Raw genomic sequence first — 27222 nt, forward strand, 5'->3', positions numbered from 1 at the left:
TAATATGGACTTTAAAAATATGAGTACAAACTGTCTTGCTAGTGCACAGCTTCTGTCTATCAAAACCTATTTGAATCAGACTATAAAATCATGTGAAAGGTCTGCTGGGCGTGCAGCAATAAATATACTTAAATTCCTAGTGTAAGAGGAACAGAAATTTTCATAAATTGTTACAAGAAACAAAAATTTTATATTGCAACAAATGCATTTTTTAAAGTTTCTATAATTTAAAATTGTATACTTTTCATATGCATAAAGAAAGAAAACTGGGCACTTCTCTTTGCTTCTTTCATCTTTCATCAGCATTGGACACAGCTGACCGCTTCTTTCTCTTGAAACACTGTGTCCTGTCTTCCTTGGCTTACATGTTACTCACATAACACATACCTTCCTAGTTTTCCTTCTTTACTTCTCAATCTTTTTGGCTGGCTCTCCCTCCTCAGATCCCTAATGTTGGGAGCCCGCGCTTGCGTCTATACCCCTTACATCCCTGTCTACACTCCTTAGGCCACAGAGTTTCAAATGCCTCCAGGTGTGTCAACATCTTTTGAATCTGTGTGCAGTCCTGACCTCCCCACAACCCACACTCGAACTTCCCCCTGCCTACTTGCCCCTCCACTGGGGTGTCTAGTAGCTATCTCAAATCAACAAGGCCAAAACAGAACTCTTGCTTTTCCCCCAAGCTTCGGCATCTCAGTAAACAGCACTACAATTTAACCAGTTGCTCAACTAAAATTCCAGCAGTTATCCTTGATTACTCTCTTCCCCTCTACAAGCCCAGTGAATTTTTTCTCCAAAACATACTCGATGTCCATTCCCATCTGGCCAGCTCCATCTCCACCCTTGTCTGAGCCATCGTCAGCTCTGCCCTGGGCTATAGAGGGCAAGAGCCTTCTAACTGCTCTCCCTGCTTCTACTCCAGCTTCTTGACAACCCATTTTCCTCACAGCAGTTATAAGTGAGCTGACAACCTGGTGACACCGACATCATTCCCCTGCTTAAAACTCTCTAATGGCATCCTATTTGCACTTAGACTCATCATCTTTAACCTGGCTTAGAAAGTTCTCTGTGACCAAACACCTACTGGCCCCTCTGATCTATCTTGTGCTGTTATCCCTTCATTTCCAAGCCCATCCACCACATGGACCTCTGCATACCGCAAACATGCCAAGTTTGTAGATCTGCACTAGCTAATCCCCCTGCCCAAATGCTCATCCCTCTAACAATTACTTGAGCACCTCTTTCTTATCATCTTTCAGCTTTAATATCACACCCTTACCATCCAATCAACAGTGGCCAGCAGGTCACTTATGATTGTGTCTCCTGATTTTATATTCCTGCGAAAAACTTGGTGTTATCAGATCATTTTCTTTTCATTTTTTTGTTTATTGTTTGAAAACTTTATGAGAACAGAGATGAAGTCTGTCTTGTTCACCAGTGCATTCTCAGGGTCTGGTACATGGAAAGCCCTCTACAAATACTTGTTGACTTTTACCAGAATCCTTCATTTAATTTTTAACTTTCTCTCAAGAGTGTCCTGAGGACAGCTATATGCCTTATGCATTTTTATGTACTTCAAAGGATTTTAGAAGCTGCTTTATACCTACTAGGTAATTAATAAGTATTACTGACTGTGAATAAATAAATGACTATATTTGAGGAATAAGAAAATCCAATACCATATCTATCAATCCAAATTATTTTTTAAATCACGGGAAGAATAACTCTACCTGAATCTCTCCCAAGAGTCCTCCAGTCCGCTCCAGCATCAAGGGTAAAATCATTGTAGAATTGGGATTAGGAATAGAAATTTTGCTTTGATTGAGAAATCTTACTACACCAAAGGGAGAGTCACTCTTGGCAATCGTGATTCTGCACACTAGGTGGCGCCCAAGGACCGCTCCACCAGTAGCTCCAATGAGCAGGATTTCAATGGGCTCCTCAAATTCACTGCATAGCAAGAAGGAGCAATTCTGTGAGTCTAAACATATTAAAATGCTTCTAAAATCCAAATAACTAGTCATTTTCAAAATTGGTCATACATATTCAAGGCACAGTAGTCACACACCAAGTGGTAAGAAGAGGGTGCTTAGCTAAAAGCACAAATGATCACTTCAATATTACATAAACTGGGATAGTTATCAGACTTTCTTCCCCTCTTTTAAATTGCTTAATGCATTAAGGAAGTGATCTGCAGGATGTTTCCACATTCTGATTAGACTTTTCAAATCTAGAAGAATAAAAATTATTATTTCTTCTTCTGTTTGAGAAAAAGTGAGGCACAATCACAATGGACTCCCAATCCCTTTTTCCCTATCTCAGCACCCCCTAAAGTTTCTCACTCATTTTTCAATGGGTACAAGTATAATCTAAAATTCTATTATCAGTGCAAAACATAGGTAAGGACTGGAGCACAATACTCATGCTTTACATATGCCCATGTTATTTCCAATATCACTAAGTAGTTTTACCTTTCATCGTCATCAATGATGGAAACATTTATAAAACTTAAGCTCTGCCCATGCTGAAAGGTGACTGAACTACCATGCAGTACATAATCAACACCACCAGGAACTGCAGAAGAGCTCTGAGAGATGACATCAGCTGTCACACGGCCGTAAGTGCCATGAAGCCTCACCACTGGAATCATGATCATCCCTACGTCCTCCTCCACTGTAACAGGAATTTGAAATTAATTGGTACGCCAGACAAAGCAAGTGACTTTTATAAGATTCAGTCAAATCAAACACGACAATTAAATATAACAGTACAACACAAGCACTCAATTTTTCCACAGTTCATTTATTGCTTTAAAAAACAATTAGTGAAAATGTCATGACTTATTTTTTTTTTAGGAGAACTATAGTATGTCACAAGTTGAAAATTATAGTGAGCAGTGTAAGTTAGAATTTAAATAATCGATTTCATCATTAGCATAGCCATTCTTTCTCTGTGTGCCACATATAAATAAATAACCCTTGCTTTTTTGACAATGCTAGATGAGCACAAAAAACACTTAAAATATGTGTACTCAAAGGAAACCATTCTGGGGGGCTTCCCTGGTGGCGCAGTGGTTGAGAGTCCGCCTGCCGATGCAGGGGACACGGGTTCGTGCCCCGGTCCGGGAAGATCCCACATGCCGCGGAGTGGCTGGGCCCGTGAGCCATGGCCGCTGAGCCTGCGCTCCGCAAAGGGAGAGGCCACAACAGTGAAAGGCCCGCGTACCAAAAAAAAAAAAAAAAAAAAAAAAAAAAAGGAAACCATTCTGGATTGTTTCTGCATTTTAACTGAAACATCAGTAATATAAAAACTAAGGTGTATGTTATTTATATCATATGAGTGTTTGAAAACTCCAGATATAAAGATGATTCTGTTACATTTTCAGTTCCTATGAAATCTACTTGTAAATCTGAAAATGTTTCCTCAGTGCTTGATTTCAACTTAAAAATTCTATTCATATTTTATTTCTTCTTCAGCTATGCTAACATATGTATATTAAAATATCATTTAATAGAATTCACGCTAGCCAGGGCTAAATAGTACTGAACTTACATTGTAATTATAAATGCATTGTCCCAAATATCCCCAAAGATAGTGAATCAAACAGAAATCAGTGAACAAAAAAGATCCAAGTCCCATTTTTCTGCTGGTGTAAAAATGCAGCCTTTTTTTACTCACTGTAGACTGAAGTTCACAAAATGGTGATGTTTTCCAGGACTTTACCCATGAAGTCAATACGAATCAACTCCTAAAGTGATTTCTGATGAACTTTAAAAATGGCTAGATAACGAAAGAATCTGACGGAGGCAATGAAGCCAATAAATTAATTGCAACAAGAAGATACCATGTTTATTTTGAAAGGTATATTCATATTCTGCTTTTGAATAAAATCAGAAAAAGCAGCCACCTCCTTCTACCAGGAGGAAATATAACCATATATTCTGCATTCTGCTTCTACAAGAGGGGAGAATTGGCAAGATAAGGCAAGCTGCTATTAGAAACTGTTTCAAGAAAGCATGGTTAGGGGTCCAGATACTACCTGCACCTGCGGTCCAGTAAAATATTTCAAAGGTGATTATTCATTAGGAAGTGAATATTCACTGATTTCTAATCACAAAGGAAATTAAGCATTACATAAATTAGAAATATAAGTGTTCGAAATATAAACATTTCAACAATCTTAAAGTTAAACATAATTTCTCTAAATGCCTTATTCCCAACCATTCCATTTTGCCATACAAAAGTGAGATTCAAGACTGCCCAAAGGTAACTCAAAATATATTTTTAAAATAAATATATATAAAGGCATATATAAATACATACAAAGGTGTATACATGTGTACACACACACACGCACGCACACACGCATGCACACACCCCAAATCAGGAAAATCTGCATACAGCAATTCAAACTGACAATGTCGTGCTGAGGTACTCTAATTCAGAAATTGGTGGTAAATTTATAAGGAACGTTACTGAACCTACCTTCAAAGGCAGTATAACTTGGGTCAAATTCAATGATTCCCTCTGCGTTATCATTTTTCATTATGATGATTCGGACAATGGAGATGTCTCCGATTTCAGGAGGTTGATCCACCTGAAGTCCATTTTCTTGGATGGTAAAATCATACCCTCTTTCAGAGTCATAAAAAATAAATAAAATAAATTGAGTATAATTGTTTAGCATGAATTGAAGAAGGGTCCTATTAGCTCCTATAATTTAATCCTATTAAGCTTTTTCATCCTTTTAAAGATCCCAACACGAAAATACTTTTCTTTTCTGAAATGATGTTTGAAATATATTTCTGTGCTGTTCCCAATTATCACCGCCTGCATAAAACCAAAACTAATATAAAGTTATTAAACTTAGGCAATAGGAAAAGATAATAAAACTATTAGGAAATTGGGAAGAAGTTGGAAAATGAACCTCTGGGGCTAGGAATGCTGAACGCATACTACAGTAATGGGTCACGGAAGGGAATGTACATTAAATTGTAGTGCACTCAAAGATGGAAACCAGCTTGGTTAGAGATCTACAGTGTTAAGTTGAGAGGGTTACTTTATTTATTTATTTTTTTTATGGAAGAGAGAGTTACTTTAAGGATATAATGAGTGTCATGCCACTAAAGAAATTTTAAGCTAAACCATCAAGATTCAAGAAAATATTCCAGTTTCTGCGAATATCAATTAAATCAATGCCTCTATTCTTTCATACAGATGGTAGTTTACTTGTCTAGCAATGTATTTCTGCTGAGAAAGTCTCTTTTAAAGATTGCTATTACTCCCATCAAAGAAAAGTTTTGACTTCCTGGGTTTTACATCGCTTTAATTCCTGAAGCTACCAAAAAAGATGGCACTAACCCATTTTAGTCCTTCCTTCAATTCCCAAATTCTATTTACCTAGTATTTTTAACCTACCTAGTTTGGAAAGGTTGAACGCTCATTAATTAGATTATATACAAGACAAAATTAGAAAACTGGGGGTTAAAACATTAAATGATAAGAGAAACCATTATCAGTAATCTGAGATGGATCATGGTTTAGCTGCTTACCGTAACTGAATATCAAGCCAGTAAACTTTCTAGCAACTAGGCAAATTGGGTTTATACTACTCTCCTTTTCAGATCAAAGGAAGCCTAGAAATTTATCTGGAAGAAAAACTTGTTTCCTCAGAATTCAGCTTAAGTAGGAATTGCCTTTTTTAAAGGGCAGCAGCGAGGACAAATGCCTCAAGCCCCACTTAGTCAAAAACACAGATGTAATCTCACACATAATGAGCTACATTTACCAAAGTTCACTCACTTAATTAAAACAGTCAGTGACTATCTCAAGTTTTAATACATTTAATATAAGTACAAATTCATTCCCATCGTCAGACACAGAATCATACCTGGGAAATTTAAGAGTTGAAGTGTTAGTGAGCCCACAATAATTTTTCCCGGGGGAATGATATACACTCTGCCTAAGTCATTCAGTGAAATATTTTAGTTAAAAAAAGCTTTAAAGCATTGCATTAATATCACAAATGCAAAAGCATTTTCATTGCACGCACAAGTAAACTTCCTTTAGGACATATCTAAGTGCAAACATTATTCCAGTTGAAGGTTGTATGTAAGCCATAGATACAGAGGTACTTCTTGAGCCACTTAACCTGTAGGTATTCCATCTATTTCATCATGCAACACGTACTTCCCACCCTTGTTAATCAAGTCGCTGCACTAAATCAGAGAATGAGAGGGACTCAATATGGTTAACTCTTGATTTTCAATGAAAACATGGTGCATTAACTACCAACCATCTTTTACTCAAAATTTTCTCCCCTGCTTTAAAAATGCCATTGGGCAAACATCTACCTCATTCATCACAAAGAAGACAACACTGTACAGCCTTCAGAGACATCAAGGAAAGAAATCTCTCAGTCCAGCCTGTTCCCTGGTGTAGAGACAGAGATGGAGGAACCAAAATCTGCCCCACCACCTGACCTTTGACCTAGAGAACAGCTCCTCTCTTTCCTCACCAAATTACTACAAGCCCACACCATGTTCGATTCCCCTGCTGCCCAGAGTGACTTCACACAACAGAAACACATACTTTCAATTTTCAGGAAAACATTTTATTCTAGAACATTGTATAATTAACAGTCTTTACCACCACTGTCCTGGTCTAGTGTCACATAAATGTGAGACAAAGCAGGGAAAGGCTGTTTTACAGTCAGTTCAGTATTAATCCCTGCACAACCTAGCTTTCACTCATCCTTTCTCTCTGTTTTGTTTCCTTTTTCCTATCTTTCTCTTTTACTTTACCTTCCCAGGAGTTCCACCTTTGTAATCACTAGGGAAAATTCCTCAGGGCCTTCAGGAAGGCTGTCATCAAGGATTTCAATGTGCACACTTTTCACCGTCTCCCTCGCTTCAAAGAGGAGCGGCCCTGGTGGAGGGATGAAATCCACGCCGGCCTCGGCTGTCCCACTCACAGCCTCAAACCAGAGCCTCACGGGGCCAAAAGAGCCACCCGAACGGATGATTGTGAGGTTAACCTATGCAAGAAGCAGTTTTTTATTTTGGATGAGTACTCTACCAGACAAGACTTAATTTTGAGTGTCTCTAATCCTATTTACCAGGATTATGTCGAAGTTACATGTAAATTTATCAAAGTATATAAATTCTATGTTAAAATGATATCAGGAACACATTAATCAGTTTGTGAACACTTTGGAATATGAACAGAGAAACACATTTTAAAGATCACTCAGGATATAAAAAATAAAAATGATATTTAAGCATTTCATGCTCCACCTTTTGCACTTCCTCTGACACCCAAAGTTGTTCTTGTGAAAAGGCGAATCGTCCATAGGGAAAGTCACTAGCCACCACTGTGATGTTGGCAGTGCTGCTGGCTTCACGCCATACACCCCCGTCGCTGACTCCAGTGAGCTGAAACTCATAGAAACACTTTTCCTCAGGAATGTCATCATTCAAAGCCTAGAGAAGGACAGAAAGAGCCATGAGCAGTAGAATCTGAACATTTAAAAAAATATATCTATCATATAAGCAAAACAATGAACTCTGTAATACTGACCACCTCCCACCACCCCACCCCCCAACCACACACACACACAGCAAAGGGCATAACAGCAATCAGTAATACTGATACCTGTAACACTACAATTGCCGCAGACTGTCCATCTCGCATTGTTAGTTTTCCTGAAGTTTCAGCAAATTCCCCCATGGAAGGAGGGAATATCCTCCAGTACACTGTGACCTCCCCAGAAATCGCGGGGCCACGAACGAGGCTACAACAACACACAAATGTATATTTCATTTTTATTGAAAAGAGCTTTTCCTAAATATTTGCTCTATCCTTCAAAAATAAACAATTTTCAATTATTTCAAGAATATTATGAATTTCAATAACCCTATCTATCAACTATAAAGCAAAAAATTCTTTTAATTCCAAGACAGTAACACCCAAAATACTGAGCTTGTGTAAATCTGCTTGACAAGAATATTAGGAAAAGCTGAACACTAAAAGTAGAAGGTTTAAAGGAATAAAAAAAAGCACGTATGGACTTTTCACTTACTACACAAGATACAAAATACAAATAAAGAACAGTAAACACTTCACACATGCAATGCTAATGAAAAAACTACCAAAACGATAAAGTTCTGACACAAATTCAGCTACTTTATTGATAACTGCTATCTCATTCCTCATGAGAAAATTTATGATAAACAAAACTGCCTATGATCATACTACCCTAGTTAAATAATAGGTCCTAATTTTAGAACAATCAGAATCATCAAATCTTTGATCCAGATGACTTTTGAAGGAATGATTCTGGAGCTGAGGCACACAAGCTTAAAGAGATGAAGTAACTCCTATTTTACATGGTTAGTGACAGAACAGGGCTGAAAGCACAGATTTCTTGATGTTACTCAGTGTGCTCTCCTTGGCATGGGGTTGTGCAAATCATCAAAAAAACAGTCAGAAACCTTCTCATGGCCTACCCAGCTCTTTGGCGGGGATAATGGTGGACTATGGGAGGGCTCACACCAAGGAGTACTACCCAGAATTACTGCTGCAAGTGTCCTTGTCCCCACGGGGAGCCACAGCCACCCCTCCACCTCTGCAGGAGACCCTCCAACACGAACAGGTCCAAGGCAGAAGGTACACACTCCCATTCCGCAAAGAAAGAGGTAGAGGGACCTTAAAGTAGCATTTTTTAAAAAAGCTGGGTGGCTGACAGGGTCTTGGTGCTCTGGCCGGGTGTCAGGCCTGAGCCTCTGAGGTGGGAGAGCCGAGTTCAGGACACTGGTCCACCAGAGACCTCCTGACCTCATGTAATATCAAACAGCGAAAGCTCTCCCAGAGATCTCCATCCATTTCAATGCTAAGAACCAGCTCCACTCATCGACCAGCAAGCTATAGTGCTGGACACCCTATGCCATACAACTAGCAAGACAGGAATACAACCCCACCCATTAGGAGAGACGCTGCCTAAACTCATAATAAGGTCACAGACACCCCAAAACAAACCATCAGACGCAGTCCTGCCCACCAGAAAGACAAGATCCAGCCTCATCCACCAGAACACAGGCACTAGTCCCCTCCACCAAGAAGCCTACACAACCCACTGAACCAACCTTAGCCACTGGGGGCAGACACCAAAAACAACGGGAACTACGAACCAGCAGCCTGCGAAAAGGAGACCCCAAACACAGTAAGTTAAGCAAAATAAGAAGAGAGAGAAACACACAGCATATGAATGGAGCAAGGTAAAAACCCACCAGACCTAATAAATGAAGAGGAAATAGGCAGGCTACCTGAAAAAGAATTCAGAATAATGATAGTAAAGATGATCCAAAATCTTGGAAATAGAAGAGACAAAACACAAGAAATGTTTAACAAGGATGTAGAAGAACTAAAGAGCAAACAAACAATGATGAACAACACAATAATTGAAATTAAAAATTCTCCAGAAGGGATCAATAGAAGAATAACTGAGGCAGAAGAACAGATAAGTGACCTGGTAGATAAAATAGTGGAAATAACTACTGCAGAGTAGAATAAGGAAAAAAGAATGAAAAGAACTGAGGACAGTCTCAGAGACCTCTGGGACAACATTAAACGCACCAATATTCGAATTATAGGGGTCCCAGAAGAAGAAGAGGAAAAGAAAGGGACTGAGAAAGTATTTGAAGAGATAATAGTCGAAAACTTCCCTAATATGGGAAAGGAAATAGTTAATCAAAAAATACACTAGAAGGAATCATGAGCAGAATAACTGAGGCAGAGGAACATTCTACATAGTGGAAATAACTACCGCAGAGCAGAATAAAGAAAAAGACTGAAAAGAATTGAGAACAGTCTCAGAGATCTCTGGGACAACATTAAATGCACCAACATTCGAATTCTAGGGGTCCCAGAGGAAGAAGAGAAAAAATAAGGGACTGAGAAATATTTGAAGAGATTATAGTTGAAAACTTTCCCAATATGGGGAAAGAAATAGTCAATCAAGTGCAGTAAGCTCAGAGAGTCCCATAAAAGACAAATCCAAGGAGAAACACACCAAGACACATATTAATAAAACTATCAAAAATTAAATACAAAGAAAAAATATTAAAAGCAGTAAGGGAAAAGCAACAATTCACACACAAGGGAATTCCCATAAGGTTAACAGCGGATCTTTCAACAGAAACTCTGCATGACAGAAGGGAGTGGCAGGACATATTTAAAGTGATGAAAGGGAATAGCCTACAACCAAGATTACTCTACCGAGCAAGGATCTCACTCAGATTCGATGGAGAAATTAAAATCTTTACAGATAAGCAAAAGCTAAGACAATTCAGCACCACCAAACCAGTTCTACAAAAAATGCAAAGGAACTTCTCTATGCAGGAAACACAAGAGAAGGAAAAGACTTACAATAACAAACCCAAAACAATTAAGAAAATTGTTTGGAACATACATATTGATAAGTACCTTAAAAGTAAAAGGATTAAATGCTCCAACCAAAAGACATAGACTGGCTGAATGGATACAAAAACAAGACCCATACATATGCTGTCTACAAGACACCCACTTCAGACCTAAGAAAACATACAGACTGAAAGTGAGGGGATAGAAAAAGATATTCCATGCAAATGGAAATCAAAAGAAAGCTGGAGTCGCCAATTCTCATATCAGACAAAATAGACTTTAAAACAAAGACTACTACAAGAGACGAAGAAGGACACTACATAATGATCAAGGGAGCAAACCAAGAAGAAGATATAACAATTGTAAATATTCATGCGCCCAACAAAGAAGCACCTCAATACATAAGGCAAATACTAACAGCAATAAAAGGGGGAATCGACAGTAACACAATCATAGCAGGGGACTTTAACACCCCACTCTCACCAATGGACAGATCATCCAAAATGAAAGTAAGCAAGGAAACACAAGCTTTTAATGATACATTAAACAAGATGGACTTAATTGATATTTATAGGACATTCCATCCAAAACCAGCAGATTACACTTTCTTCTCAAGTGCACATGGAACATTCTCCAGGATAGATCACATCTTGGGTCACAAATCAAGCCACAGTAAATTTAAGAAAACTGAAATCATATCAAGCATCTTTTCTGGCCACAACGCTATGAGATTAGAAATCAATTACAGGGAAAAAAACATGAGAAACACAAACACATGGAGGCTAATCAATATGTTACTAAATAGCCAAGAGATACTGAAGAAATCAAACAGGAAATCAAAAACTACCTAGACAGAAATGACAATGAAAACATGACAATCCAAAACCTGCTGGATGCAGCAAAAACTGTTCTAAGAGGGAAGTTTATAGCATCACAAGCCTACCACAAGAAACAAGAAAATTTCAAATAAACAATCTAACCTTACACCTAAAGGAATTAGAGAAAGAAGAACAAACAAAACCCAAAGTTAGTAGAAGGAAAGAAATCATACAGATCAGAGCAGAAATAAATGAAATAGAAACAAAGAAAACAATAGCAAAGGTCAATAAAACTAAAAGCTGGTTCTTTGAGAAGATAAACAAAATTGATAAACCATTAGCCAGACTCATCAAGAAAACAAGGGAGAGGACTCAAATCAATAAAATTAGAAATGAAAAAAGAGAAGTTACAACAGACACTGAAGAAATACAAAGCATCCTAAGAGACTACTACAAGAAACTCTATGCCAATAAAATGGACAACCTGGAAGAACTGGACAAATTCTTAGAAAGGTATAACTTTCCAAGACTGAACCAGGAAGAAATAGAAAATATGAACAGACCAATCACAAGTAATGAAATTGAAACTGTGATTAAAAAGCTTCCAACAAACGAAAGTCCAGGACCAGATGGTTTCACAGGTGAATTCTATCAAACATTTAGAGAAAAGCTATCACCCATCCTTCTCAAACTCCTCCAAAAAATTGTGGAGGAAGGAACACTCCCAAACTCATTCTATGAGGCCACCATCACCCTGATACCAAAACCAGACAAAGATACTACAGAAAAACAAAATTACAGACCAATATCACTGATGAATATAGATGCAAAAATCCTCAACGAAATACTATCAAACAGAATCCAACAACACATTAAAAGGATCATACACCATGATCAAGTGGGATTTATCCCAGGCATGCAAGGATTCTTCAGTACATGCAAATCAATCAATGTGAAACACCATGTTAACAAACTGAAGAATAAAAACCATATGACCATCACAATAGATGCAGAAAAAGCTTTTGACAAAATTCAACACCCAGTTATGATAAAAAGTCTCCAGAAAGTGGGCATAGAGGGAACCTCCCACAACATAATAAAGGCCATATACTACAAACCCACAGCAAGCATCATTCTCAATGGTGAAAAACTGAAAGCATTTCCTCTAAGATCAGGAACAAGACAAGGATATCCACTCTCACCACTATTATTCAACATAGTTTTGGAAGTCCTAGCCATGGCAGTCAGAGAAGAAAAAGAAATAAAAGGAATACAAATTGGAAAAGGAGAAGTAAAACTGTCACTGTTTACAGACAACATGATAGTATACATAGAGAATCCTAAAGATGCTGCCAGAGAAAACTACTAGAGCTAATCAATGGATTTGTTAAAGTAGCAGGATACAAAATTAATGCACAGAAATCTTTTGCATTCCTATACACTAATGATGAAAAATCTGAAAGAGAAATTAAGGAAACACTCCCATTTACCACTGCATTAAAAAGAATAAAATACTTAGGAATAAACCTACCAAGGGAGACAAAAGACATGTATGCAGAAAACTATAAAACACTGATGAAAGAAATTAAAGATGATACAAACAGATGGAGAGATATACCATGTTTTTGGATTGGAAGAAACAACAATTGCAAAAATGACTATACAACACAAAGCAGTCTACAGATTCAATGCAATCCCTATCAAATTACCAATGGCATTTTTTACAGAAGTAGAACAAAAAATCTTAGAATTTGTATGGAGACACAACAGACCCCGAATGGCCAAAGCAATCTTGTGAAAGATAAAGGAGCTGGAGGAAACAGGCTCTGGACTTCAGACTATACTACAAAGCTTCAGTAATCAAGACAGTATGGTAGTGCCACAAAAACAGAAATATAGATCAATGGAACAGGATAGAAAGCCCAGAGATAAACCCATGCACATATGGTCACCTTATTTTTGATAAAGGAGGCAAGAATATACAATGGAAAAAAGAAAGCCTCTTCAATAAGTGGTGCTGGGAAAACTGGACAGCTACATGTAAAGAATGAAATTAGAACACTCTCTAACACCATACACAAAAATAAAATGGATTAAAGAGTCAAATGTAAGGCCAGATACTATAAAACTCTTAGAGGAAAACATAGGCAGAACACTGCATGACATAAATCACAGCAAGATCCTTTCTGACCCACATCCTAGAGAAATGGAAATAAACAAATGGTCCTAATGAAATTTAAAAGCTTTTGCACAGCAAAGGAAACCATACACAAGACAAAAAGACAACCCTCAGAATAGGAGAAAATATTTGCAAACGAAGCAACAGACAAAGGATTAATCTCTAAAATACACAAGTAGCTCATGCAGCTCTATATCAAAAAAACAATCAACCAAATCCAAAAATGGGCAGAAGACCTAAACAGACATTTCTCCAAAGAAGATATACAGATTGCGAACAAACACATGAAAGGATGCTCAACATCACTAATCATTAGAGAAATGCAAATCAAAACTACAATGAGGTATCAACTCACACCAGTCAGAATGGCCAACATCAAAAAAATCTACAAACAGTAAATGCTGGAGAGGGTGTGGAGAAAAAGGAACACTCTTGCACTGTTGGTGGGAATGTAAATTGATACAGCCACTATGGAGAACAGTATGGAGGTTCCTCAAAAAACTAAAAATAGAACTACCATACGACCCAGCAATCCCACTACTGATCATATACCCTAAGAAAACCATACTTCAAAAAGAGTCATACACCACAATGTTCAATGCAGCTCTATTTACAATAGCCAGGACATGGAAGCAACCTAAGTGTCCATCAACAGATGTATGGATAAAGGAGATGTGGCACATATATACAATGGAATATTACTCAGCCATTAAAATAAACGAAATTGAGTTATTTGTAGTGAGGTGGATGGACCTTGAGACTGTCATACAGAGTATAGTAAGTCAGAAAGAGAAAAACAAATACCATATGCTAACACACACACACACACACACACACACACACACACATATATATATATATTTATATATATATATAGAATCTAAAAAAAAAAAAAAAAGTTCTGAAGAACCTAGGAATAAAGATGCAGCTATAGAGAACGGACTTGAGGACCCGGGGAGTAGGAAGGGTAAGTTGGGACAATGTGTGAGAGTGGCATGGACATATAAACACTACCAAATGTAAAATAGATAGCTAGTAGGAAGCAGCCGCATAGCACAGGGAGATCAGCTCGGTGTTTTGTGTCCACCTAGAGGCGTGGGATAGGGAGGGTGGGAGGGAGACACAAGTGGGAGGAGATATGGGGATATATGCATATGTATAGCTGATTCACTTTGTTATACAGCAGAAACTAACACACCATTGTAAAGCAATTATACTCCAATAAAGGTGTTAAAAAAAAAAGAAAAGAAAACTTCTCATGATCTAACGTCAAGATAACTCAAAACATACCTTCAGTTTTTATCAAAAATATGTTCTACTCTCCACAGGATTTTACAAATATATAAAAAGACAATGCCTGAAGAATATGTCTGTATTCAGAACAATGTATTTAATTAATAATACTAATTATTTAAATAAAACTTCAAAACCCTCACCTAGGCAAACAAAAATTAGAAAACCCTTACCTGATGACAGCAGTACCATTATATTTTGCTGTGGGTTCCCCAATGAGGACGTGCCTAGATGATGGAGCTATCCCAACTTCTCCTGACATTCCCTTATCTCCTCGAATGATTATTGATGCGCTACCTGAGTTGAAGATGATATATATACCACTTATGTAGAAAACACATGGATTCACTTAGTACATGCCTGGCAATGTTCTAAGGGCTTTACATATACTAATCTTGTGAGTTAGTCCTCGTGACAATCATATAAGTTAGGTACTAATATTATCCTCATTTTACCAGCGCAGACATTTAAGCACATAGAGGCATTGAAGACACTAAGGCAAATGACTTGCCCAAGATCACGTTTTAATGAAAGGGATAAAGTGGGCAGTACTTCCACTATCACTCCCATGATAAGTAAGTACTCTTCTACCATGTGCATTAATCCACTTCTACAGTAACCATTTTGTAGCTCACTGAAATGGGTTGTGTGGCTGTATGTATTAGCTATGTAGCAAAAACTAGAATTCTTGGGGGCCCTTTTTTATTTTTAATTTTCTGACTCTGCCATTTGCTTCTAAGTGTTCCTACTAAAATTGAAATAAAAACCATATCAAGTAATTTGAGTATTCATATCATAATTTAGCAGTAACTTAAATAAAATTGTTTGCAGAAGCACACATAAAGGATTGGATTACTATACTATCACTTTCTTTGGCAATGGATTAATGGGATCAAGAGTGGTTTGTCAAGTGCAAGTATATCACAGTTAGAAATATATTATGAATTTTTTATATTAACAAATGATTTACCTTGATCCACTGGTATATTCTTGTTCTTGCGTCTAATTAGTCTATATAATATCAACCCTGACATTTAACACGATGTAGACAACTGAGCTGACTTAAGACTTATGGAAGAATATAATGCAAAGATATGATTCCCTCAAATGCTTGCTGGAAGTACTCTAGATATAAATGCAAAAGGAATAACTACCCTAGGTGATTTCATAGGTGACAGTACACACTCTAAAATTCTGCGAATTTCCTTAGCCACGGAATTCTGCTTCTTTGACCATGAACCCTTGCATAGGATGAAGTTCTTGATGGCAAAAAAGGACATGCAAGAGTAACTAAGCTTTCATGTCAAAGTTGCTGGGCCATTTTTTATGGTTATTACTATTTGTACTATAATGAAACCATTTTAGATCCAGTAATCCTTTCTCTCCAGACCGAAGAAACAAATTTTCACATGGACCATAGGCAAGTGAGAATTATGATGCCTGTTTCTGAAATGTCAAAATCTAAGTAATTACCTTCTGATCAAAATAGGCAATAGATAGGCTGAAAGAGACATAATAAGATGCTAAGTTTTAAAATAACATTTTATTAGAAAAGTAACGTGATCATTGTAAGTAGGTGTAGAAAATATAGGCAATCAAAAACAACTATCAACATTTCAAATAAATAATTCCAAACATGTTTATGACATGCACGTGACAAAAACAGGATTACACTGAACATGTTGTTACAAAGCCTATTTTATTAATGTAACAATTATCCATGTAATGAACTGTTCTTAATTTTAATGTAAGTAAGGCTTTTTCTGCCACATTTTTTGAATAGTTGCATAGTATTCTGTTACATTTAACCAGTCTCCTACTGTAGGATCATTTAAGAAGCTTTCATATTTTACTTTATAAACACTGCTAAAACAAACATCTTTATCTTTTAAAAAATCACACAGCTAAGTAGTATGAAGTCTTTGGCGTATGACCTTACCAACATTGGGTATGGTAATTTTAGCTTTAAAAAGTCTTTAGCTGTTATACAAGTAGGCAATAACATCTTTATGATTTAGAAAATGTTTTAGGAATTATAAAAACTAATACTACCTATCTTTGTAACTATTGAGTATCTGGTTACATTTTTCTAAAAATCTACTTTTTTTCCAAAAATGTCGATTTCTCTTACCTTTTATTGGAGATATTTCTACCTCATCAACTGGTACCAGCTGAATGGTGAAACTCCTGTCCTCCTCCCACCTGGCGTCTTGAAGTGTGTGCAACACAATGGTCTTCTGGAACTCAGTCTACATCAAATGAGGAGGAATAACACATTTTCCAGATTGACCGAAGTTTCGAATTCTCATTAGCAGAATAACATTTATGTTCATAAGCATTTTTTAAAGTGTGTCCTTTCTGTGCCCTAGAATTATGAGTTTCTGCTAGAGAGAATTACTATGTAAAAATTAGCTCTGAGCATAAATCCGATTAAGGTTCGTAATAGGAAAAAGGGGGGGAAATGTTAACACAACTTTTAAACTTCCTGAAAATTTTCAACCATTGAAAGTTCGATGACTTAGAATTAAATGGTCATAGCATGATGTAAATAGATGAACGTCATAGGTTTAATACTTATAAAGGTTATCTTTCTACTACCCATTTTTACTCCTTGCCCTCTACCCACTCCTGCTTCCTTCCCATTCCTTCCATAGGTGTTGATCTCAAGCATTTTCACTATTATTCCTTCCCTCTCTTGGCTTAAACTTAGCTCAGTAATTTCTTGGAACATGGGTTAAGTTTTCAGTGTAGGCTGGAAGAGAAAGAATAAGGAAAAGCAAATATATAGAAGACAACCAGCTTAATACTTCGAGACATAACCGTGACAGAAATCACTTTTATCTTCACCGCCTCCTCCGTATACTGATAAAAAAACCCTCAAATTTGTCCTATGCATCACTGATTAATTTTCTATAGTTTGAATTCTGCTGTTTATTGCTTCTTATGTACATCTTAGTTCCACAATCGCATCTCTTCTTTGAGATTTTTATTATTAAAAGCATTATTCTAATCTCTTCACTCAAGCTGTCCTCTCTTCATAAGAGTCGTTTTTTTATATTTTACAGTAACTGTACTTCCTAAAAATTTTATAAGAGCTGCTAGGAAAATGTATACTTCCTGCCTCAGACCTTATTAAATGCACTCATGGAAAATCTATAATTCCTGGGATGCAATTAATCACTCCCATCCCTTTTACTCTCTGCACATTGTCAATTAGCGGCTCTGAACTACATGCTTAGGTACAAAGCCATTTGTTAGAATGGAGACGTAGGTATGTCAGTAGCTGAATATACAAGAACAGTAAAGCTATTATGCAGAGGTACATGGAACGCACCAGGTTGGTAAGCAAAGAACAAGACGGAGAGGGTCAAGTCCAGGGTGACCCATAAACTCACCCCTCCTGATACAGTACTCTGAACAAGGATGGCCTTATTCCCTGGGGTAAAAGATCAGACTATTTGCCATTTTGGTACAGATATCCTGCTCAACATCAGAAAATCTTTCTAATCATCTGGGAAGTAGATCTAGTAACTGGGAAATGACTGCTCATTATTAATATGGAAAATCTTTACAGAAATTTCAAAGTAATTTCTAAATTCTTCTCATGACAAATGAGAAGTTTATAGAGGTTTAGGGCATGCAACCGAAATGTTTCTTGAGCCATCGCATATCAGAACCTAAGAAATGAGTGGATGAAATACCTGTGCCATCTGGCTTGAGATCTTTAATTCCATTAGAGTAACCAACACCTCAAAAATGGTGGCAGAATGTCTAAGTGGCAAATGGATTGTCAGAGGGCATCACCGATTAATTTATTCATCACCTATTAGAAAACTGAATGAAAATAAAGTATTTGCTTTTGTGTTGTTTGGTGTTGAAAGCTCTGATAAAAGGTCAATAGACTCAAAAAAAAAAATAGATTGACCATGTTTCATTGGGATCATCTTATCTTTACGTGTTTGGCCAAATTTCTTTTAGAAAACCACCTTGGGGACCTTCTAGTCTCCTATTTAATTTTTTAAATTCTAATTCGTTTACGGAAATTCATCTGCTTTGACTTTCTATATCTACTATTTACCTATTAGAGTCAATTTCATATAGATATTTACATTCATTTGTCTAGATATGTACAAAGTAATCTCTTAAAATTTTATACTTTCTCTTTTAATGGTTCTTTCTTGCTTGTTCTTATTTTGTGAAGTTACTTTTTGTTGCTTTTAAAAAAACTTATTCATCAGTTCTACTGTTTTCTGGTTTTTAACTAATTTCCTTTTGCTTTCGTTTTTACTAACTTAGGAAAGATTTATGAAAACATGAAAGCAAAAACCATAAAAGATTGATAAATCTGGACTCTCCAGTTTCTTCTCTTTGGTCTATTTGTCTATCCCAGAGCCAATATCATACTGTCACATTTACCTGTGCTACATATTATCTTAAGTTTAGTTAGGAAGGGGCACCCTCCATTCTTCTTTGTGAGTTTCTGAAACTATTCTTGGTCTTTTGCATTTCCATATGGATTTAAGAATCAGCCTGTCAATTCTCTTCCACCTCTCCATCCCTCCTTCCAGGAAAAAATGAGTTCAGAGTTTGATAGATAAACGCTCCTTGGTTCTGGTTACACTGCATTCACAGTGAAACTCTGTGCTCAGATTAACTGGGAGGAAGGTACAGCCAGTATTCCCTCCGAGAGGCTCTGCGTTCCACATTTCAGAGCCTGAAGTTCTGTGGGTAAGACGCTGCCACTGGATCATTTTAAGCAGGGGGTGGCATAACGAAATCTTCCTTATAGAAAAATAACCCTACTCAGTGGCACGGATACTGGACAGAAAAGGGAAAAGACATGGAGTGGGAATATCAGTTAAAAGACCATCCAAGGAAAGATGATGGAGGCTCGGATTGTCACAGCCATGACAGAGTATGAGAACAGAAAGGGTATTTAAAAGGGAAAACTGGGGACTTCCCTGATGGTCCAGTGGTTGAGAATCCACCTTCCAACGCAGGGGACGTGGGTTCGATCCCTGGTCGGGGAACTAGGATCCCACATGCTGCGGGGCAACTGGGCCCACGCTCCACAACTATTGAGCCTGTGCGCTCTGGAGCCCACGCCACAACTAGAGAGAAGCCCGTATGCCTCAGCGAAGATCCCACGTGCCACAACTAAGACCCAAAGCAGCCAAATAAATAAATAATTTAAAAAAAAAAAAAATAAATAAAAATAAAAGGGAAAACTGACTAAACTCAGCTGTCAAATATATGCAAGAGTTACAGAATGGGTAGAGATGGGGATGACACCCAGATGTCCGGCTCAGTTGACTGGTTTTGCCCTCAATCAGGGGACGATATGTCAAGAAAAGAGCAGTTTTAAGGGTGGGATGTAGGTAGTGTCTGAATTAAATTTCAGACATCTTGGGGTGGTGTGTGTGCGTGTGTGTGTGTGTGTGTGTGTGTGTGTGTGTGTGTGTGTATGTGTGTGTGTGATTTTTCTCCACGGTGCCTATGATTTCAAAAAATTCAGAAAATCAAACAAAGACAAATTAGAGAAAAACTACAGGAGTCCTGATGACGATCATACCTCATCAAAATGAAGTGTCCCATTCAAAGGACTGAGGTCATCTTTAGCCATCTCATCTATGGTCCACTGAAGTCGGATGGCTCCTTTTCCTCCTGGGGACCGGACAACTGTCAATGTCACATATGAATCAGGGTCATCAGACAAAAGGGATTCATCAACCATTACCTGAAAAAAAGAAAATCCAGTAAGGTTAAAAAAAAAAAAAAAAAAAGAGTGAAAAGCAGCAGGAAGAACAAACAGAATCTCATTTCTCTTCTCAATGACTGCAATTTTTGAATTCAGAACTCTAATCACAGCATGTTACAATCATGTGGCAGAAAAAAAATGTTTCACCAAATCCCATTCCCTTTTTGCCCTAGATACTCAGCTACTTGGCATTTCCTAGCCCCTTCTTCAATTAGGTGGAGCTTGTGACTGAATTCTGGCCAAAATAATTCAGGCAGAAGTGAAGTATGCTAATCATTGTCTGGCCATCAACTTCACACAATCTTCCACATTCCCTCTTTCTCCATTTGCTGGATGACTAGAGGAGGACAGAGTCACAGATGGAGAGACTCTGGTGCCTGAGATGCCAGTTGGAGAAGAGGTGTCCATAAGACTCCAACTAGGAACACTGATGTAGGACTTTTGCATAAAGAAGAAATGAACTCTTATTAGATTAAGAAACTGAGATTTGGGGGTTCTTTTATGGCAGTCAGGCTCCCCACATAATACAGACCTAATATGAATTACACATATTGACTCTGTGAAGCAAAGTCCAAACTGAGCCTATACTATGCACTTGTTATGTAAATACAAAAATATAACAGAATGCTTTCCATTTTCAAGAAAGACACTTAACGAGTGTATAATTCAGTCTTGTCGGGTTTTTATTTCATGAGATTTTTGCATTGGTGCCAAGAGTAGGGATTTGGAGCCAACTGGTATTTGTTGAGCTTCTATTATGTGTCAGTTCTTGCACATACTTTATCTTATTTAAGCCTCACAAAAACTCTAAGAAAGCTGAGGAGCACAGATATACATGCATTTGGAGAAAAGGAGCCTGCGATTTAGTTCAGATGTTTTGACTCCACACGCAGTGCTGTTCAAAGCGCTCCTGAGACACCAGAAATATCAAGTAAGAAAAAAGCAAAGTGAGAAAGAAAAAAAATCTGTTATAAACAAACTGCGTATATAAGTCCTTTTCGTTTCCATAGATAATAATATTCTAGTTTCAGTTTCACAAGCATATTTCCAGGAGTCTCTGCGATTCCCAGTGCTTTGGTATACTCAGCACATTTCCCTGTGAGAAGCTTATTAATTTTGACAGATTAATGCCAATAATCCTTTCTCAGTGTTCTTCAGTTCTGAATATAATCTGTCTCACCAAATAATGCTACCAGAATGTTCACTATGCGCACAATATTGTGTATCTTAGATACAGGTTAAAACATAAACTCCAAGTTATCAAGAGCTATTGGCTATAAGAAAGATAGGATACAAGGAAAGTAGCCACAAAGGGTTGAGCCGCAAGCTACTACTAATATTATCAACAATTAAAACAGCAATTGACACCTATTGAGGGTAAAGCCCAATCATATGTGCTTTACATGTATCAACTCACTCCTCACAACAAGGGTTTGGGTACCTTAAATCTTACTTTTAGACTATAAGACAAGTTGGAAACCTGAGGCTATTACAATAAGACAGTAGTTCCCAGATCAAGGATGCACTAAAATTGCAGTAAGGTTTACGACAGCAGTTAAGATAAAATGAATAAACAGAAATTATTTATGAATAGTAGCATAACTCCTTCATTTTCTCAAAAGGTGAGAGAAACCTGTAAATATACCATCCAATGGCTAAGTCCAAAAGTGTGACAAAGTTAAAAGCAAAAACATTATTATAACATTTCATCAGTTGGAGGTTGGACTACTTAAACCCTGAGCCTTTTATCTAACCTCAGAAGGTAACAGAGAATACATTTTTAGTACATTTAATACATTTTATAAAAATTAATTTCATACTCATATATATTAAAATATTTCTCTGCATATATGCAAAGAAGGCCTGGATGGAAATATGACAAAATACTAACGATATCTATCTTAGAGCAATAATATTATGGCTACTTTTATTCTTTTCTTTATACATTTTGTATTTTCCAGACTTTTTAGGTTGCCTAGAAAACATTCACAGCTACTCTTTTGTGAATCTACCACTCTTTACAAACACTTATTTCTGCTCATTCCTTTCTCAAGGAAGAAAAAGAGTCTCAAATAGGCTACAGCAGTAGAAGGGTTCTGTTCCTTTTATAGTTTCCATTTTCTTATGAAGTTGAAATTTCAATGATCAAATAATTAGGCAATTATTAGGGTTTATCTAAATTTTGGAGCATCTAGGAAGCCCAGCCCTGATATGCAAGTTGCAGGTCTAGCCTTGCATCCACTGAACAGTAAAGACAATCGGCATTAGACAATTTGCTATTATTTAAAATGATCTATGGTGAATTACTGATTACCTATAAGTGATTAAATAAAGGGAATGGTGACAAAGAAGCCAGAAAAGTTGCTGTGTCTATCGAAATTATCTAAATATTTGTATGATTATTTCATCTTGAAATTTCCTTTGAAAGGTAAAGTCATAATGATGATGATATAATCATGATGTCATAATAATTATGATATAGTTTATAGCACCTCATTGTATAGTTAAGGTAGAGAGATAATTTTGTACTAGCCAAAGCTTCTTTTTTCTCTCTCAGGGGTTGAACCAATAATAATTAGGCTCACTCTTGCAGGTCTTAGAAGTAGGCAGCCCATGAGAAGTAAGAGGGGAGAGAGAGAAGAAATACATAGAAACACAGGAGCTGGGGTGACTGTAGTGTTTTGTTCAATATAAATCAAGATAGAGGGCCTGAAAGGTGGGGAATATAAATCCCTCCTCAGCTAAATCCATTCCTGGGGTGTAAAACCGGAGCATGACAGAATCCTGCCTTGTAACCAGGATGGCAGTCTGGGAGCAGAGCCGGTACAGAACAGAATGTATAGACAAAAAGTACCTCGTAGTCTATTACACCCCTTTGTAACTGCCTGATGTTAAGAGCTCTCACTACTATCAAACTGTGTGCACAGGTTAGCAGATTGGCCCCTAATTCAATAGCCAACTCAAAAGAGCCTTGAGAAAAGAACTGTAAGTAAAGAGTAATGCAGAGTTTTTTTTTTTTTAAAAGAAAAAGACCTTTCTACTATAAATTACATGAAAAATTAGCTTAGGGGAAGGCACCCCCCCTTCCTGATATATTTCACTTACAGTCTTTTCTTCAAATCCAAACACTCCAAATGGAGAATCATTCTGTGGAATAACAACAGTTACCACAACATCTTCTCCAAGTCTGCCACCTCCAGCCACCCTGATTAAGGAAATATTGAATATCTCCATGAGTTCAAATTCAGCATCATCAATTATGGTGATTTCTATCACTGCGATAACCTATAAAAGAAAAGAAGGAAAAGAGGGAGGGAGAGAAGGAAAAAGGGAGGGAGAGAGGCAGAGAGGGTAAAATGTAATAGCAGTTTTTGATCGCATATATTTTAACATTTTAGTTGAAACTTAGAAACATAGTACCAAAGAAAAAAGCAGGAATTTTTGCCTGTGGTGTTCATAATACTATTTTAAAGTCAGGGAATTCCCTGGCGGCCCAGTGGTTAGGACTCTGCGCTCTCAATGCCGAGGGCCTGGGTTCAATCCTTGGTCAGGGAACCAAGATCCCAGAAGCCATGCAGTGCGGCCAAAAATTTTCTATAAAAATTTAAAAATTAAAAAAAAAAAAATAGTCACATATTTATAGTATTTCAAAGTCAAAACTTTTCAGTCTACTGTTTCCAAGATAGAGGAAATTATATATGTAATAAAATATAGGATAATTTATAGATTCAAAAAAACAATGAAGGCTTATTCTTGAAGAAAAATATTTAAAATGTCACGCAGGCTCTAATAACCATTGCACAAACATAAATTTTAGTATACTTAGCATTAATACGACCTGATATAAAATGGTACCATATAAATTATTACTGTCTTCTGTAACTAGAATAAATCCCTTCAGTTTCAAATTACTGTTCTTGTAATGTAGGGGAAAAGGCAGGAAGAAAACCCAAATTTCATGTTTTTAGAACTCTGTGATCAGGAGTTCATTCATCTGTCTGGATCTATGTTACAAGTTTTTATAACTTATAAATGAGTAAAACTTTGGTCCAGCTTGTGATTTCACTATTAGTCATAAAAATATCCCAGCTGTATGTCCATATTTAAAATATTTTCTATATCCCAAAGGGAAATGACACAGACATTTATCAAAAAATGAAGTTTTCCTACCTAAATCCACCTTTAATATAGTAACAGAGAAAAGTGAGAAATCTGGACGTCACATTCAGAGAAAGAGAAACCTGAACAAAATCAAATGCTAAAATATAAGCTTGTCAAAATGTCTGCACCTCAAATCAGTACTGTAGAACACAGAATACTTTCCCTACAGGATGTTAAATTTAAGAATGATGAGGATCCTAAGGGTGCTGCTAAGTGATGGGACTTTAACTTCATGAAAAGAATAAAGTCCTGATAATATAAAGTTGGAAGGTTACTTCAATGAAAAATCAATTTATTTGTTTCTACTTTTAACATGAAAATCTGCATTTCCCCTCCTTCTGGTAGGAAATGTTTTAAAGTCTTAAATTTGTTAAAATCTCATGATTTCAAATGTTAACAATAGACCTTTATGTGTAGGAAAATCTAGATCTGTATGCTTATCTTTTAGCAGTATTTACTATCCCCCTAACGGCAACTAGTAAGTTGATGCACACTGTGCAAATCTGTGCAGGCAAAATCAGGCTGCATGTAAATAGATACTGCTATTCGGAGTTACTAACATTTTCATGGTTGTTCACATGCTTTTGCCACTTACTGATTTAAAAATTTATCAAAAATTCTTACATATTGCAAAATGCCCAGTTCACAAGCTTACAATTCTTAAGGAATATTTTGTAATTTTTAAGATTGGTTGGCCCAAATCTAGAATACTGTTTTTCAATTTTTTCCAGTTTTAACTACTTTGTTCCTTTTCTATCATTTTAGTGTTTTTTAATTGTAAAAAAATCTTTGGGTAATAATAAATGTACATAATAATAAATGTCTTTAGTAATAAATGCATATACTTCTGCAAATCCTAAAAAAAATTTATAATCATTAAGAAACAAATAGAATATAAGAACCTAAAGTTCATAGGAATAGTCTAGTTCATCAGGCAGTATTTTATACATTCTTAGGCACTTCCAAGCCAGTTATTATCATTTTATAACTTCTATTTAAAATAGAGTAAGGTGGGGAATTTCAGAGAGGGTAAGACTCTTCCCTATTTATATTCTCTTCCCATGTCCATTAAAAAATTACACATTAACTAACGATACCTCTGTTGTCTTGACATGGAAATTTAGAATTTAATACATTCAGCAATCACTACTGCACATTCATTTGGTGGATGCCTATAAAATGTTTCAAGTACAACCAAAAAATGTTAATATGTCTATAACTAGCATACTTGTCTATCTGCAAATTCAAGAATCCCGTGAGATGGCTTAAAGTCTTCCAGGCCAGCACTGTCCAGTGTTGCTTTCCAATAAACAGTTACTGCCCCAAAGCTTCCAGCCAGCCGGACTACAGCAACTTGAAGAATGTTCAGGGGTGGAGGTACCTCATACGCAGTAATAACTCCACCAACATCCTTTAAATAAAGAATATAAGTTAAAATGCAAGACAAAAGTAACTCATGTAAGTCATCACTTTCTAAACTTATTATTTCTACTATTAGTTCTTATACTTCACTCTTCAAAGTAGAAATCAATAGTTGACTATACGTATGCATATTCGGTCTTCAGAACTCTTACATTTAAATGTAATGTAAATAAACTTGCTTAATCCTTTGTTCCAGCTCAAAGAGAACTAAGAATTAGTCTATAAGAAAAACTTCAAGATGGGTATTCATTAATACCTACAGGAAAAGTCAATTATTTTTCAGAAAATATATGATACTGGCCAAGTCAGATACAAGCTTTTGTTATTACTATAAATGTGTGAAAGTTCCTCTCACTCTGGTAACATGAAAATTAAAAATTCCTCTGGGATCATCATTTTCTTCAATCATTATCTCAACTACTTCCATCCCAGGCCTCCGCACACTTGGCTGTCCTGCAGAGAAGTCAGAGTTCACCAGGTACACCTCAGTGATGTTGACAATAAACCCTTCCTCCAGCTCGGGGACATCATCCTGGGGGTAAGGAACAGGGAGAGGGGAGAGAGATGGTGTTTTTGTTTTTTTTTTTAATATATTTGATTTGCATTGGAAATACAATATTTTTTCAGTAAAGAATGACTGTCCACAGGCACGGGCAGCTCTACCACACATATAACAAAAGATTCCTTTTTATATTTTAGTACATCCCCAGTGACAACTTCAGAATCTTAGGGGATATTCAAGCTTATTGGTGATGTCTCAATGGAAGCCACATACTCATGAGCAAGTAAAATAATTCTTTACAAGTATCTATCCTACAATTTTGACCACATCCTACTGAATATGTTTTACATATATAACATCCCCTCAATTTTGGAGAAACTGGTAAATGCTACATACATCTTAAAAAGTGAAAGCTCTGGACTTGTAAATCTAATTATAAGCCTATATTTTAATTAACTTTTTAAAAATTGTTACCTTATTTTTCAATAGGTAATAAAAAATTCCAAAAGATAGAAAGAATACCTAGAGAAAAGGAAAGGAAACCTCTGCTCTGTCCCATCCCTTACATCTTTCCAGAATGTCCTCTCCAGAAGCCACTATTACCTAATACTACTAATACCACTATTAATAACACGAATGTTATTATATTATATTCATTTAATAGGATATG

General features: G+C 36.7%; 1 protein-coding gene across 1 annotated transcript in view; it reads right to left on the reverse strand.

Moving 5' to 3' along the window:
* ADGRV1 (adhesion G protein-coupled receptor V1) overlaps positions 1-27222 on the reverse strand; it is a 533314-nt gene that overhangs the window by 363085 nt on the left and 143007 nt on the right. The window contains exons 55-66 of the mRNA XM_032627062.1: positions 26406-26582; positions 25857-26039; positions 23573-23752; positions 20282-20446; positions 16841-16958; positions 14883-15006; positions 7654-7792; positions 7296-7481; positions 6804-7036; positions 4486-4634; positions 2472-2673; positions 1731-1950 (exon numbers count right to left, since the gene is read on the reverse strand). Coding sequence (XP_032482953.1) covers positions 1731-1950; positions 2472-2673; positions 4486-4634; positions 6804-7036; positions 7296-7481; positions 7654-7792; positions 14883-15006; positions 16841-16958; positions 20282-20446; positions 23573-23752; positions 25857-26039; positions 26406-26582 — 2076 coding nt within the window. The remainder of the gene's footprint in view (positions 1-1730; positions 1951-2471; positions 2674-4485; positions 4635-6803; positions 7037-7295; positions 7482-7653; positions 7793-14882; positions 15007-16840; positions 16959-20281; positions 20447-23572; positions 23753-25856; positions 26040-26405; positions 26583-27222) is intronic.

The sequence above is a fragment of the Phocoena sinus genome, chromosome 3 (assembly GCF_008692025.1).
Source record: "Phocoena sinus isolate mPhoSin1 chromosome 3, mPhoSin1.pri, whole genome shotgun sequence".
Taxonomy (NCBI): domain Eukaryota; kingdom Metazoa; phylum Chordata; class Mammalia; order Artiodactyla; family Phocoenidae; genus Phocoena; species Phocoena sinus.